Source organism: Melanotaenia boesemani, chromosome 5 (assembly GCF_017639745.1).
Source record: "Melanotaenia boesemani isolate fMelBoe1 chromosome 5, fMelBoe1.pri, whole genome shotgun sequence".
Lineage (NCBI taxonomy): Eukaryota > Metazoa > Chordata > Actinopteri > Atheriniformes > Melanotaeniidae > Melanotaenia > Melanotaenia boesemani.
In genome coordinates this window covers 15,861,394-15,877,056 of record NC_055686.1, presented here as the reverse complement: position 1 = coordinate 15,877,056, position 15,663 = coordinate 15,861,394, and the positions used below count along the sequence as shown (strand labels likewise).

At 37.0% G+C, this 15,663-nt stretch overlaps 1 protein-coding gene across 1 annotated transcript in view; it reads right to left on the bottom strand.

Moving 5' to 3' along the window:
• Positions 1-235: 235 nt before the first annotated feature.
• ppp2r5b (protein phosphatase 2, regulatory subunit B', beta) overlaps positions 236-15,663 on the bottom strand; it is a 44,505-nt gene continuing 29,077 nt past the window's right edge. The window contains exons 7-13 of the mRNA XM_041985534.1: positions 10,895-11,003; positions 7,633-7,686; positions 7,054-7,104; positions 6,787-6,906; positions 6,509-6,636; positions 5,602-5,703; positions 236-4,300 (exon numbers count right to left, since the gene is read on the bottom strand). Coding sequence (XP_041841468.1) covers positions 4,072-4,300; positions 5,602-5,703; positions 6,509-6,636; positions 6,787-6,906; positions 7,054-7,104; positions 7,633-7,686; positions 10,895-11,003 — 793 coding nt within the window. The 3' untranslated portion in view covers positions 236-4,071. The remainder of the gene's footprint in view (positions 4,301-5,601; positions 5,704-6,508; positions 6,637-6,786; positions 6,907-7,053; positions 7,105-7,632; positions 7,687-10,894; positions 11,004-15,663) is intronic.

Here is a 15,663-nt window from a genome sequence, read left to right as displayed (position 1 = left end):
TTTAACTATAGCACAAATTTTGACTTAATACTTGTCACAGACTATTTTCTCTTTTAGAATTTATTTCTATTGATGTGATATTAAAGATCTAGCTTCTTCCACCTTCTTAAAATCCTACAATCAAAACTATTGGAGAATAAATCACTAGCAGTGGTCTCTATTAGAGATGTCACGATTAAAGATTTTTTTATAGTCAAAGAAATATTCATGATTTTTACGATAACTCAAGTGTACAGCTGATTTTAACAATGATTTTCTTGATTATTTTGCATTAATTTCCCAATGCTAGAAATATGTAAAATTCCATGAACACTCCCTACCGGTCTTTAAGTTAAAATTAGGACTGTCAGAAGTAATGTGTAAATGCATAGAGATTAATCTGTGGAGGTAACATATTTTCTTTTTCTTTCGCATTGACTCATATTAAAATCTCAATTTGGAATTGTCTTGGTGAGAAAAGCAGGTTTTGGCCATGTAGATCCTTAGTCACAATGCTGAACAGAATCCACAAAAACCACTTTATCTTCCCTATTTATTAAGATTCTGGCAGTTTTTAAGACTTACATTTAGAGGATGGCTGCAGGATGACCTACATAATATATCAAATAAGATGTGTTGATCTGCACTTATGGCTCAGATGTGATCTTTTACATAAAGTGACGATATTGAGGAATCGTTACGATTAATTAATCATGGCATTTAATACCGTGATCGGGACATCCCTGGTCTTAGTGTAGTTATCTTCATCCACACTTTTCTAGAGCTCCACACTAGAGTTTGTGTTATTGATCATAAAGTTATACATCCTGGACACTCCTACTGAGCTGTCTCCAATACAACTAAGAAGCTTTATCAGATGTTGTAAGCAGAAATAGCTTGTAAGTAGGCCTCCGGTGGGCTTTCACCAATTTCAACAATGAAGTGTCAGTCTCATTTTTGACTAAACTCAGCCTGACTGCAGATATTGGGAAGTGCTGCCCTGCATAATGCTTGCAATAAATGTTTGAAAGTAATAACTTCATCTGCAGGAAGCAATAGCAAGTCACAGCATCACTGCTACCCTAACATCTTGAGTTGCTTAGAAAAACCTGTAAACTCAGAGGGCCGAGATGCATGTCTGTTTGAAATGACTGATTATTTAAGTTGAAACTTTGATTTCAAACCTGTAAATTTTATGAATTTCAAAACACTACTGATTCAGGCATGATCTGAGGTGTGTCTAAAAAAGTTGGAAGGATTTTTGAATGTTTGGTTACGAATGAACCGACAGGAAGCTGTATGTCTAGCATTGAAATAAAAAAAAAAACCCAAAGCAAGCCATTATGTTCTATGATACATTCAAATTCAAATCCTGTCCTTCAGGAAGGAGAGGAGAGAGAGAGAAAAAGAAGCAAAAAGATCACTATTTTCTCTCATTCTCTGCACAAATCTCCTACTCACCAGTTCACTCACTGAATACACACCAACACTCACACACGCACGCATACACAACCTGACCATCATTTTCAAATAAGGTTACATTTCCTGATCAAATAGAAAATAAATAGCATCAGTATTGATTTTCCACAAAATGAACAAGATCATACAAAAACAAAAAAAACAAAATAAATAAACAACATAATTACAAAGCAAAGTCATTTTTTATCAAATAAATTCACATGGAAGGTACCTTTAAGACAATGTGAACATCAAGGACGCAACAGGAGTAAAAACAAGAGCGGGCGGTAAACATTAGGGTGTGACACCCACTTAGTGTTTAACCCCCTAAAACACAGATTATCCTGAATAAATGAAAATATTGCTAAAATATTTTTGTTTGTTTTTCGCCCTCTCTTAATCCCATCACTCTATCATAATGATTAGACAAGAATAAACAGATTTTGTTGGTTCACAATGAAAAACGTTGTCATCGCCATGGTTACCATCAAGCAGCATAAGGTCTGCTGAATCTACAGACGTTCCAGGGTCAGAAATCCAACTGGATTATGGTGTTTTTCTTTTGGTTTGAAACAGCTGTGGTGTGCTTTATTCGTTTTCTTGTAGTGTCAGTTTTCCAAGGGATTTACTAGTCTGCTTGTTTTCATTTTTGATTGATTATTACATGGAAAAGGGTTCTAAAGCACAAGTTTATAGGTAAAACCAAAGAAAAAGGTAAGTTTGATAATTGTACAACCAAAAAACTGATCTCTACATGCTGCAACATTAAAACTAAAGGTACCCTGTGGAGCTTTTGGCAAGTTTTCATATGCAGAAATTATTTGGGTTGTTTTTTTTTGTTTGTTTGTTTGTTTTTGTTTATTTGATTTCGTTTTTTTTACTATGTTAAGGTCCTCAGAATAATTTACACCATACTGAGAACCTCGTTCATGTTTACTGATCAACAGCTGGTGGCAGTAGAGAAAATGTCATCTGCGACGGCAGTGAACAAGCAAAGCTGGATTTAAAAATTTTAAACAAATTTGCGTTACAAATAGGAAGAAGGAAACACATTCATCACTGTTCCATTTTTTAAAGCCTTCAGAATACACACGATGCATTTTTGTGAGTTATACAAGAAAACACTACAGGGCACCTTTAAACAAAAGCAATCTGGCCTTTAGTTATGAATTATGTAAAGATTTTAGTGGAAGACCCCTTTAAAATACACCTGCCACACCATACATATCAAAAATTTCAAGGAAAAAGAAAAACACCTGCTGCCAATCCAGTTCATTCCTCCCATGTTTTAGGTCTGTTAAAGGGGAATTCTGCTGAATTTCAGCACACACATTATGGCCTCATATGTTGAACATGTGATGTGAATTCAGATTTTGAGTCGGCCTTCCCCTTTATGGTTTCTGCTACACTAGTGTTTCTCCCATAATACACTACAGAAATATCCAGAGACGTATGTATATATATATAAAAACATCATCATCAGTAGTACTTAGAGTAGAGTAGTAGTAGTAGAGTAACAAGTAAGAAGGAACATTATTGTACTTTATATCAGTGTCACCATCTTCATCGGCTGTAATTTAACTTTAAGGGACTTAAGGCTCGTCCTGTGGTGAAACCCAGCAGATTGGGAGAGAAGTTAGCTCCACAACCAGACCTGCATGTGCAAAAATGTGTGTTAGAAATATGTTGGTGCTCCAATCAGTAGTTTAAGATTTGTTTGTCCTGTATATGTTCTCTGTAGCTTTGTCTTCTGATATTTACAGTAAATACCGGCACCTCTGTGTGTGTGTGTACTTGTTTTTCTGACATCATGGGGACAAAAATCTAGCTACGTACCTTATGGGGACTTCCTGTGAATGTGGGGATGGAATTGTTGTCCCCATGGGTACAAAGTAAATCTTTTATCCAAAGAATTGGTTTTAGGGTTAGGGTTAGAATAAGGTTAAGGGAAGGTTTACTGTGATAGTAAAGGTTTTGCATTGATTTATTAGGGTTAGGCTAAGGGGCCAGAGAATATATTTCGTCAACGGAGACCAATCAATTTAAACCTGTATATTTAAATGTGTGTGCATAGGGTCAGTGTTTTGTGTGTCTGGTCTGTGCAGCAACAACTCTGGGAACGTTTGTGTGAAATTGCTTCTGTTCTTTTTTAATGCATTGTGCTATCCACGTGTGGAATAAGCATCTAAGACCAAAAGATAAATATGAGGCCACAGCACAGACTATGACTTGAATTGTTGCACCAGAAGAGACATCTGTTTTGAGGCTGATTTGAAGCGAGCCAGCTACCACTTTCAGGTACTGACCTGCAGTTTAACAAAACAGGTTTTATTTAAAACAAGTCTGCACCTCTAGATATTCATCTTCTGATCTGCAACATGATGTGTGTACAGCAAAAACGGAACCAGTTTCACACAACTCTGCCAGAAAGAAGGTACCGTTTTGCATCACAGAGGTTGAGCCATTTTTTTTACAACAAGCTGCCACCTCCATGGTACAAGTTTCAAAAGAATTGTGAGCTTTTTTTTGGTACCTTTTTTTGTCTCCCAATATTTTCAAAATCAACCTCAAGTCCCTGCCTTCTAACACCCATTGCCCCCTCCCCAGTGTTAGCCTATCTTTATGAGGCAGCACCTAGGTGGCGCTTTCCCCGGCTCCGGAGGAAGCTCCACTGGGTTTGGGCTCAGGCTGGTCGGAGTGAGCCGTCTGCAGGGATGAAGGGCTCAGTGGGTCCCCTCTCTCGCCCCGCTCCTGAAGGTTGCGCTGGTTCCTGGCGGCCTCTGTTAGCATCTGCATCCTGCGCTCCTGGTGCTCCTCTAGGCCTCTCCAGAGCTCTGCACGCTCCCTTTCTCGCTTCATCTCCCTGACAAGGCAGTAAAAAGAAATAAAGGACCAAGAAGTGAAATGAAAATAGAAACAGGCTCTGAGGCAGGCTAATAATGCACCCCATGACTTGAAAGCGGTTCTTTTATATCTCTTTCCCTTTTTGAGCGGAGGTTAATGTGGTTATGAAAGTACATAAAACACAAAGCAGAAGATAAAGAAATCAGAGAATGAGATTGCTCAAGGCCAGAACACACCAGTACCGAATGCTGCATGTCAGAACAGCTGATGCTGTTATTTTCTATTATAATTCCCAGACTGATGTTGGGTGGCAGGGAGCTGGCACTCTACAGCAATGGTTCCCAACCTGCCTAAAGGGTGCCCAAAGAGCTCAGGGGGTCCACATGATTTTGACTGCTTAGTGGCTATGTGATTGTTAAAATGAAGACCCTGTCCACACAGAGATAAGTTTAGATGTATTCACTAAATATTTTTATAATTTTAACCTTTCATTCACATTAAACTGGCGTTTTGGGTGTCTGGAAACACTCAGATGCTAAAGTGAATAAATGGCAGCTTTTTGGTAGAAGCATAAAGTGGGTCCTCAAGGAAAAAAGGAACCACTGCTCTACTGCACGCTTCTTGACACTGTCCTAGGTTCAGTGTCACTGCTTATGGAAAAAAACATGTTTTAACTTCTATCACTTCCTGCTAGTAATATACTCAGATAAAGTGTACAGCTGCATAGTGCCAGTTCTCCTTCTGCAGAGAGAAATGCACCAGCTCCTACTATGGAAAACATAAACACATATTTCTATAGTACTGGTTTATCAACAAGTAACAAACACCACTGAAATCCAATTATAATCCAATTAAAACAAATCAATTAAATGATCCAAATTAGTCAACTTTATAATAATTAACTTTATAATTATAATTAACGTCATAATTAACATTTTTTAATAAACAAATCTCTTCAATCCCTCATCCTGAGTATCCACTTTGAAATGCCAACAGATCCCACCACTTTTCTGTTACAAGCTCAGGAAACCCTGCACATCCAAAAGTGAAGCTTTGTGGGCAAACGTCTGTCCTCAAAACTGACAAAGTATCAGTGTATGGTGAGGTGGATGAGAATGGGCTGCATGAGAAACCGGAGGCATGATGTGATCAATAGATGACCTAAGTGATGCATTACCAGAATGTGAAATAAAATGTAATGGATAATGGAACAAACACCACCTCAAACATGACTTAAGATGCCTTCTTTTTCTTCCTCTTGTTGTCGCTGTTGTATCCAATGACGCAAATACACACACAAAGATGGTGAGTCATACTCACTTCTGTTTCTCCACTTTGTAGGAGGCAGTGAGGTCATCAAACAGTTTGCTGTTCATCTCCATAAAGGTCTTCAGCACGTTGTAGATCAGAGAAACGATAGTCCTGGATGGAGGGGCACAGTTAGACTAAAAATCTGGCTGGTCACCTTCTTAATAGGAAACTCAGATAATTTAAGTCACAAAGAAAAGTCTTTTAGCTAACACATGTATGACACATTTGACCATGCAAAATTAAATGTAATTATATAGTAGATGAAAGTGCAATAAATAACAATGAGCTGTATTGGGAGACAGATGACTTGTATTAGTAGTATTGTGTCTGCTTCATAATACTGCATGCATGCATTTCAGAATTTCTTCCCTGTCAGAAAAGCACAAACAAACTCCCCCCTCTCAGTCACTCGGTTTGCAGTCCACCTGAGGACTGCTCGGATACCACCTCGGTTCCTCCACCTGCTGTTAAAGTTGCAGGTTTAAAGGCAGCTTGATCCTCAGATTGAGAGGAAAAGCTATTGTTGAGTTTTTTTCTATTGTTAAAATGAATAAATGATTTATCACTAGTTGTTTGACTACTTGGTACTGTGATTAAAAATCAGTTGTTGCTCCTCTAGATGATTTTCATGTTTTTACCATTTAAGCTGCTGATATTTTTTTACATGTTAGATTTTCAAACATTAATAATTCTTATTATTTTTACCTTTAACCTTAAAAAAGAAAAGATACTTATTCTTTGAGATTTTGTTTTCTTATAATTTGGATGCATGAGGGCATTTTGATGCAACATCCAGGTTGAAACTGGTGAGAGCCAAGCCGTCTTTGTTACAATTAACTTTTAAGTTCTAAATTAATTTGACCGAGGACCATCAAAACAATGTATTGAGTTTTTCAGTGTTTCTGTGTGTACTGACTGGTTCCAATGCTCCTTGGAGACTCTGTAGAGGGTGGCAAACACCAGTGGCAGGATGACTTGACAGTTCTCCTCTATCAAACTGAGGATGTACTCATTGTTCCAGAAGTAAAGAGCCCGCTCTGCTACCTAAAACACACACAGAGAAGAGCCGACTGTTATTTGTCAAAGTGGAACACCAACACTGTAGCAACGCCTCCTTTGAGAGTTTGTCTTAGGTAATAAAAACCTTTTTAAATCTGTAAAAATAAAAATTCCAGTGTGGTATTCTTGTATCACCTGGAAGTGAGGGCTTGAGATACAGGCTGCTATCTGTTTAAAGAGAGGCTCCTGAATCCGTATGAACTGAGATGGCTCTATGACATCCAGAATCTCCTCAATCTCCCCCAGGAACATCACCTAAACACACCCACACACCAAAAGGAACAGTTTATAACAATGGAAAAAAAGGGGGGAAATCCAAAATTGAAAACACAGAAAAAAAAAGAAAAGAAAAAGAAACGGAAAAAAAGGCTGCAAAGAAGCATGAGCTGCTTTTTATCTCACCTCTTTCTGCGTGCAAGTTTTTGGCCAGTACTTGAGCAACCCTCTGATGATCTGCAGAGCAAATGTGAACAGACATTAACTAAAATAAAGACTCATTAGCATTAGCTCAGCAGGGTAACTTGCTGGAGCCTCTTTGTGCCATCTGCATTATATCATACTCTTACTCTGCTTGTGCATTTAGTCGAATTTTTTCTGAATGAAGAAGTAGGTTAGAGAAGGTGGTGTCCTAATTAAACTGAACTTTTTAACTTTAAACTCATTGAAATATAAAAAAAAAGTAAGTGCAGACCATCAAAGTGATTCATCTGGAGGTACAACTTAGCTGGAAAAAAATCTAAGATGACCATAAATATTGAATATTTTCCTGCAAGCTGAACATAAAATAAACAGTTTGAAGCTGAGAGCCCTAAATAACCAAAACAATCCATCCATACAGATGAGGCACATTTTTTTCTGTGTTTTATTGTCTCAAGCACTTTATATTGAGCACAAAGCAGATAAGACTTTTTAATCAAGTAAAATCCTTTTAATTTAATCATCAACTGTGTTTCATGTAGAGTAATATGAATTCAGTCTTACATATTCAGTCACTGTAGCATCTTTCTCCATAAACTGCACCACACAGTAGGCCAGCTGTAACGACACCAAACACAAAGTTAAACACACAAACTCTCACATACACTCCCTTGAACTGTCAAAGAGACAAGGGGGCTCTTAATACTTATCCCTCGGGATTAAATACTAAAGATCGGAAAGACAAGCTTTCCAAATGTGAGTGCGCTCTGCTACATTAGCTCTTGTCCCCTCTCATATAAGCAGCAATCATTTCCTATTATTCAGAGTATGTGAGCATGTGTGTGTCTGCATGAGTATGTTTTGCGGTTGCCCCCTCCACCCAGGCCGGTTGCCGTGGCGAGTGGGCACCGTGGCGACGGAGACTGTGTGTGCGTGTGTTTACTTTCGGAAGAAGTGATGTCACGGATACGATGTCCCTCAAGGGCAATGTGAGATAGAGTTTAAACCTCTTGTCTCTTGCCTTTTGTCTCATGTCTTAGTTATATTAAAAGTAATTTAATTGAAAATATTCTGCTTTATAATTATTGTAATGAATCTTTTTGAAGAAGTATTTTGGTTTTTATCTTTCTCTGCCTCATTTTTGACATGTAGCTCCACTCCAAGCCATCAGTGTTGCAGATTCTCTTTCTATCTATCACTTTGCCTAATTACATGGCATTTATTTTCTTTGTTTTTCTTTTTTTTTTCATCCACACTCGCAGCATAACATTGTTTCAGCAGTACAGTGATGGAGTGAATGGAGGCTAAAAGAGGTGCAGTTGAAAGCTGAAATGTTAAGCTTGAATATAAAGAAAAGCAGGAAAAAGAGCAGGATTAAAATATAGGTACTGAGAGGTCAAACTATTAAAAAGCTTTAGAGAGGCATTAGAGAAATCACTTGGGGTAAATATGTTGGATTCTGTTGTCAGGTTGGGATTGTGGCCGCAGGAGGCCATTGTTTGAGTAAGGATTATACACAGTAGTCTTTTAAAGTTGTTAAGGTGAGGATTGTCCCAGTATTTAAATTATCAAGGTGAGAGGTCAAATTATGCTGTTTTTTAAGTTGAAGTCATTCTAGAAAGTTCTCATGTTGGCCTGTTAATAAAATGATCTAGGCTCACTAATCTGAACACTGAAAGTGAAAACAACTAAACTTACTAGTTACCATTATTTTAAAATGTGCTTAGTCTTTTTTTAGTTCTTGAACATTCTGTGTTGTGTTTGCGTGAAACAGTCGGCATCTTCCAGCATTTCTGTTACATCACCATGATGTAAAGTCACTACAGTCCATTGTAAACTGTTTATTAGTCTATTAGTATTAGTATTTCAGACAGGCTCCCAACAAATAGAAAATTAGTAAAAAGGATTTTTAATATAAATATGAAAACCACTAGTGGAAAACTAGTAGATGTAACATGAGCTTTTTTATTGGTCTGAGTCAGCACTTTTGTAGTAGAATTTTGTTTGAATTGTAGCTGACTAATTGTTTTCTAAGATAAACCAGACAGAAGTGCATTATGTTAGTATAACCTGATTATTGTACAAACATGTATTAGTTTCAGTGTTGCTCAGAGACAGAAATAGTTTAAGGAATGTATATTTTCAAAATAATATAAAGCCAATTTCATCACACCCTTGAAATTAAAATTTGAGTTAAACATCACCCTTTCCGTTTATGTGCCTCTTGGCTTGGTTTCAGCTTTAGAGTAATTGTTTTTGGGTCAACTTAGCCTTTGAATCAACAATTAACCTCCATTTTCTACTAATTTTGGCTTTAAGATATTTTGTGACATCCGGCTTTTATGCTTGAAATGCAGTTTAAAAAGTAAGCCAGTTGGCCCAAGGTAATTAGCAACAGCTAAAAATGTTTTCCCTAAAGTTGCACGGCTGCTTTAATTCATTACAACCAAAGCTATTGTTTAAAAAAAAAAAAAAAAGCAGAAAAACCTTCTAAACCCTGAGGTATTTCTGGGAAACTAAAGGTGTCCAATAAAAACTTTTATTTCTAAGCATCTGAACTAACTGGAAACAGGAATTACAAACCATCTGAGAGGCTAAACATTCAGCTTTTATGGTAAATGAATGACTTTACACTCATTTTTATAAATTACTGCAAATATTTCTTGAAAATGACTGGAAAGGTAAAATCACATATACATGTACACTACATAAGGTTATAACACATTAAGAACTAATTATTAAAATTAAGTTGGAGCTCTATAATATCATTATATATATTAATAAATATAATTAATTATAATTTTTGGCATCAATTTGAAACATGAGGTATTATTTAAACATAATTCACAGTGTTAAGAGAACTCTGGGACTCCATATTTTGATATTTACATACAGAACTGGGTCACTCCTGCTCTCGTTTCTCCTGCGACATCGCCAAACTGAGTTGTGAGTTTTGAGTGTGTGAATAATGCATGTGTGTGAACCATGGGGAGAGAGATGGGGAGAAATGTAGGGCAGAGTAATGCTAAGACCCAGAATACACAAACCCCTAACTACACACTGGTTTGTGAAGAACAAACTGTACCCTCTGCATAAGCAAATAATGCGTGGCACAAATAAAATGCACAGGCATGCGGACACACAATAAACCACCTGCCATCTGTGTCATTAAACATTAGAACCCAAACACATACTCATGCACAGAGACACACACACACACACACAAAAGAAACCAAAGACATTCACACAGTCTAATTCGAGAGCTTAGAGCATCTCACTGCAGTTGTTCATAACTCAACTCTGCCTCCTTGTGGTAAGTCTGACACACTGCAGAAACCCCAAATTACCACTATGACTATTTTTCACATTGTCATAGATTTATTTTTGCAGAGGCTCCTGACTGCAGCATCAGGCTTTTAGCTGGAGACTCTGGTAAAGCTGACTGTTAGATTAATATGAGAATAAAACACCCAGACGGTGTGGTAAAGAAGCCTGCAGATGAACTACAAAATTCCTTTTTTGTTTATGTTTAATTAGAAATAAATAATAAAAAATAATAAATTTCCAGTTATTTTTGCAACCACTTTCATTGGGAGGTCTGTCTGCAAAATATTGAAAACAGAACAAGAAAAGATTAAAAAAGCTGGTCTTCAAAAATCATATTAACATATATTTAAGTTTCCTGAAACTTCTTTAGTGTCAGCATTTTTAGTCATATTTAATATTAGGGGAGTCAAAAACATGTTCTAGTCCCAACAGTTCTTTGCAAATCAGTCTTGTGTGCAAACATATCCAGGATACTGGTTTGTGCAGGTTTTTCACTGACCTGTGCATGGAAGATGGAGAGGGACTTCGCTGTATGGAGCGGGATGAGGACCCGAACCAGGAACTGCTTGTGTTCGGCTTTCAGAGGCAGCGCAAAGCCATTTATGATGCTGAAAGAGAGGGGATGATGAATAGAAATGTTATCTCTGTGTGATACACATTTTTCTCCACCGTTCCTGTCCTCATGGTGAATAATATTATGTATTTTTATTTCATGTTCCTGTCAAACACAGTACGTTTTTTAAATGATTATTACTTTATTAATTAAATAAAGCTCATTATATTAATTAAAATATCTAAGGTAATCAATGAACCCTGTTCCAACAATAAAAAGTAATTTTTCCAAATTAAAATTTTTTTGTTTTTCAGCATCACTACAGGAGAGTTTTCTTAGAAGTGAACAGACGGTGTTCTCATTAAATTTTCTGTTAAACACCTTTTCAGGTTCTGTACCTGAACCACACCAAGACATCTCCCCTGCTGATGCCATTATCTTAGACAAGGTTAATAAACAGAAATACCTAGCTACCTGGCTAGACAGCACTCTATCCTTTTCACATCACATCAGCAATCTGCAGCCTAAGATAAAAACTAAAACTGTTTCTTGTGATGAATGTGCTTTGCTGTCACTCATCCTATTAGACTGCCTTTTTTTAAATGTCTGTTAAATATTCAACCAGCAGAGTTGCTTTCCAGAAACTTGATGTTCTTCATCACTCTGATATAAATCAAACTTCAGAACTGGTCAGCTTAGTACATTCATGGTTATATTAATTAGTTCATGCTCATATTGACACATGTACTACCTACAAAACTCACATTGCTAAATAGATTTTATTGAATGTTTTATAAAACAAATACTGTGTTTGATTGGTGTTTCTAGCTCATGCTAAATGGCCTACACACGTTTATGCTCGTCTTGCTTTATTGTGCATATTGGTTGTTACTATGATAACGATGATAATGATTGCATGCAAGTTTTTGAATTATGTATTAACTAATATACAGAATAAATAAGAAGAATCAAATAATCTTTTCAACAATTATTAAATATAAGAGTAATCTATGGTCATCTCATGCTCATCATCTTTGTTTTGCCTCCCTTATAGCTAATAGCGCCTTAGAGAATGTGAAGCAATGTTGTAACATGTTGCATGCTGGGTAATTCTGTCCCATTATATTTCTAACTACACTGACAGCCTGGTTAGCTTTAGTTTTGTTTTGTTAAAATGACTAAACTGGTGGAGAAAGAAATAGATGGAGGAAGGAAAACAAGATTTCTCCTCTAGAGAGAAAATCAAATGCTGTGTGCAAGACCTGCAAATTAACCAGTTGTTACTCTGCCTATATTTGGTTCTTTTTAATGGCCAAATTATTAAAGTAAGTAAATAATAATAATCCCAAAAACATTCAATGGTGTGTTTATTTTATGGAGTCTTATGCTGTATGTTTCATGAGTCCCTTATTGATGAAAACAACTTATTAAAAAGTCCATTTTTAAAGCTGCAGTTGAAACATTATTGTTTAGGATTAGGTGCTGACGATTAGAAACAGACTCACTTCAGAGGCTGGTGATACAGTTTGAGCATAGAAACAATGTCCTAAAGTTAGAATTCAGAGCCTGTGCATACAAAACAGAGAGCCTCAGAGAAAGCTGGGATCCAATACAGGATCTAAACAAGCTGACACATGACGTCAACTTTCTCTATCTTACCATAAACACACATGGTTTATGGTAGCATTCTTTTAAATGGATACGGTAAACTGAGAACTTGCTCATTCGTTTTCTATTTTGAGAAAAAAAATGTTTGTTTTCTCATAAACCTCCCCTCATGAATACATGCATGCATTCATGTGTGTGTTGCAGCGTATTCCTGCACTGTGTCCATTTCCAAGTGACTGCATGAATGTGTGTTTCTGACTGGCACAGCGTCAGCCTGTGTGCCTACAGAGAGAAAAGTATGAGCTGCAAAAGTGTGGGAACTAAACTTGAAAGTGTGACTCTTATTAGTTTGTGAGTTGTTTGTCTGAGTCCACCTGTCTGTCTGTCCTAGTTTCTAACAGCATCTTTGCTTCATAGAACATTCCTTTAGTAATATTTCCCCCTGCTGCTCCTCTAATCTGTTTTCTGCTTCTCTCAACCTTTTTCTGAATACCTCTATGTCTTCTTCCTCTCTTTCTCTGTTGTTTTGTATCCTCTCTCGTCCCTCCATCTCTCCCTGTGTGGGAGGAGCTATAAATACCTCTGTTACCAGCAACATGAATATAAACCTCTCTCTCCTCTGCTGCTCTTCATCCTTCCTCCACCTCTGACTCACTCTTCACTCATCACCCTCCTCATTTATCCCTCTACTTATCCTTCTCCTCTCACCTTGGACTCATCCCTTCCCTCATCTTCCTCTTCTCTACAATAATCTAAGAAGTCACCATCTAATTTTTGAGTTCATTTTTTGATCATTTACAGCTGAAATACTAGTTGTTTTAGTTTAGTTTGTTAGTTTATTAAGAGCCCCATTAACCGCAGCAAAGCCACAGCTATTCTTTCTGGAGTCCAACAGAATTGTGCGTACAATCAGAGAACATAAACAGAAAACATTACAAGACTTAATGGTTGTGGTGTAGAAGATAAGTTTCATGTTTCATGGATCACTTCAGCTGTTTGGAAAAGCTGCAAGTCTTTTTCTAAACTTTGTGAATTTAACAAGCATTCATACAAATATTTCCAGTCACTAAAAAGCTAAAAAGATAAAGCTGTTTAAAGTTTCTTAAGTCTTCCATGAGTCTTTTATTTTGTGGCCATTGGCTTATCAAGATCACTACCTATGTGACTCAAAAGTAGCTTTGAAATACTATTCAACTAGTCACAAAATGACCTCTTATTGTATTTTCCTAATCGTTTTGCTATGACCTGGTTGGAAAATGTCATGAGGACAAGGTAAGATTGTCAGAAATGTTTGGAAGGACTTATGAAGATATGGCCATGAGAAACCCATCACACATGTCCTTTTTCCACTCATACCTACTCAGTTCAACTCAACTCGACTAATTTTTTTAGGGTTTTGTAGGTAGAAGAATCTGGTGCCAGGTACTTTTCTTGAGCACAAATTCAGCCAGGGTTCCAAGATAGCTGAGTTGAACTGAAAATGTGGCGTCTACAAAATGCAGGCTACTGATTGGTCAGGGAGTGACATCACTGGATGAGTCATAAGACCGACTAGCGTCAAACTCCTGTGTACTCCTGTGTCTCCTCACCCACAGCTTACTCTTGCTCTTTTCTTTTAACATCAGTCTGCTGCATAGACCCATGTCATCTATTATTGTGTCTCGTTTTTGTTGCATAGCAATGAAGTCACAGGAATTTCTTTGACTTGCTATGATGACCCCATCCACATTGAGGTAGTACTAAATCGTAATGGAAAACAACCTAAAACGGATTGTGTAGTTGATTTTAGTAGATCCGAGTAGGTACAGCTGGACAACAGCGTTTACACTACAGCTAGAGTGTTGGTCTGCAGCACAGAAACTACAAATACTCCACAAAAAGTACTTTAGATAATTTGTCTAATGCTCTTGATTTTGTCTAGAAAGTACTTTATATGCACGCTCTACGAACTTACATTGGAAAAAGTTCATATAAATTATGGGGGGAGTGAAGGAAGTACTTTAGATATATTACTAATTCACTGTATATCTATATTATTTAATATATTACTTTATTATCATGGTTACTCATTTAAAAAAGGAAACAAAAAGGGCCCAAAAGAGAAACGTATTGCTGTCACAGGCTGCTCGCATTCGTCTTGAGTCTGAATATTTACCCAAACAAATCCCATTTAGGACAACTGGATAAATATAATTGAGTTTTAACTTTGACTGGCCTTGCTTTCATTTGCTCAAACAAGGAATTTATTTAGAAAGAATTCAAAAAGCATTTTGTATGCTACAGGACATAATAATAAAAAAATTTGGGCTCCTTTACTGAGCTTTTAGACAATTTGAACCACTCTTAACAAAGCTTCAATTCAGTACTTTTGGGTCATTTCACTCAGTTAGGAAACTTCTTAAACAGAAACTGTCTGTTCAAACAGACCCAATATTATGCTACAGATGGGTGAAAAATCAGCAGATGAGCACCAAGGGTCATTGAACACTTTGATGAGTCTGAAAATGATGAAAATTATAGGCTACAGTCTTTGCAGTCACCAGATTTCAACACAATCGAACATGTATGGGAGATTTTGCAGCAATGTTTTGAATAATATATCAAAAATATTAACACAAATCGATTAGAGTGGGATACACAAGGAAATTTGTTTATCCATCATTTCCCTTCTTGTTCTCACTTCCTCTCTGTCTTGCTCATATTTTTCCTCTGAGACAAAACAAGGAATTACGCAAACATATGACTCATATTTTGTTCTGGTTTTTAATCCCACCCCCTTGTTTCTAGCTCTCCCCTCTCCACCATTTCCTCCTATCCCTGCCTTCCCTATATCCAATTTTAAAGCCAGTTGTGTTAACATGATAAGGCAGACCACTCAAAATGTTTTATGTATTGAACAGTTGCAGATGTGCGTGTGTTTTGTAACAGATTTCATAGTTGTTTAATTCACATGTTACCAGCTGTCTCACAAATGGGAACATCTGACCATGCATAGAAAGCGTGCTCCTATATTTGCACGTCTGTTTCACCAGTTTTATGCCAAATGCATGCTTCCGGTCCTTTTGCACCAAAACAGAAAATTAAGATCCAAACAGGTGTGCTTGTGC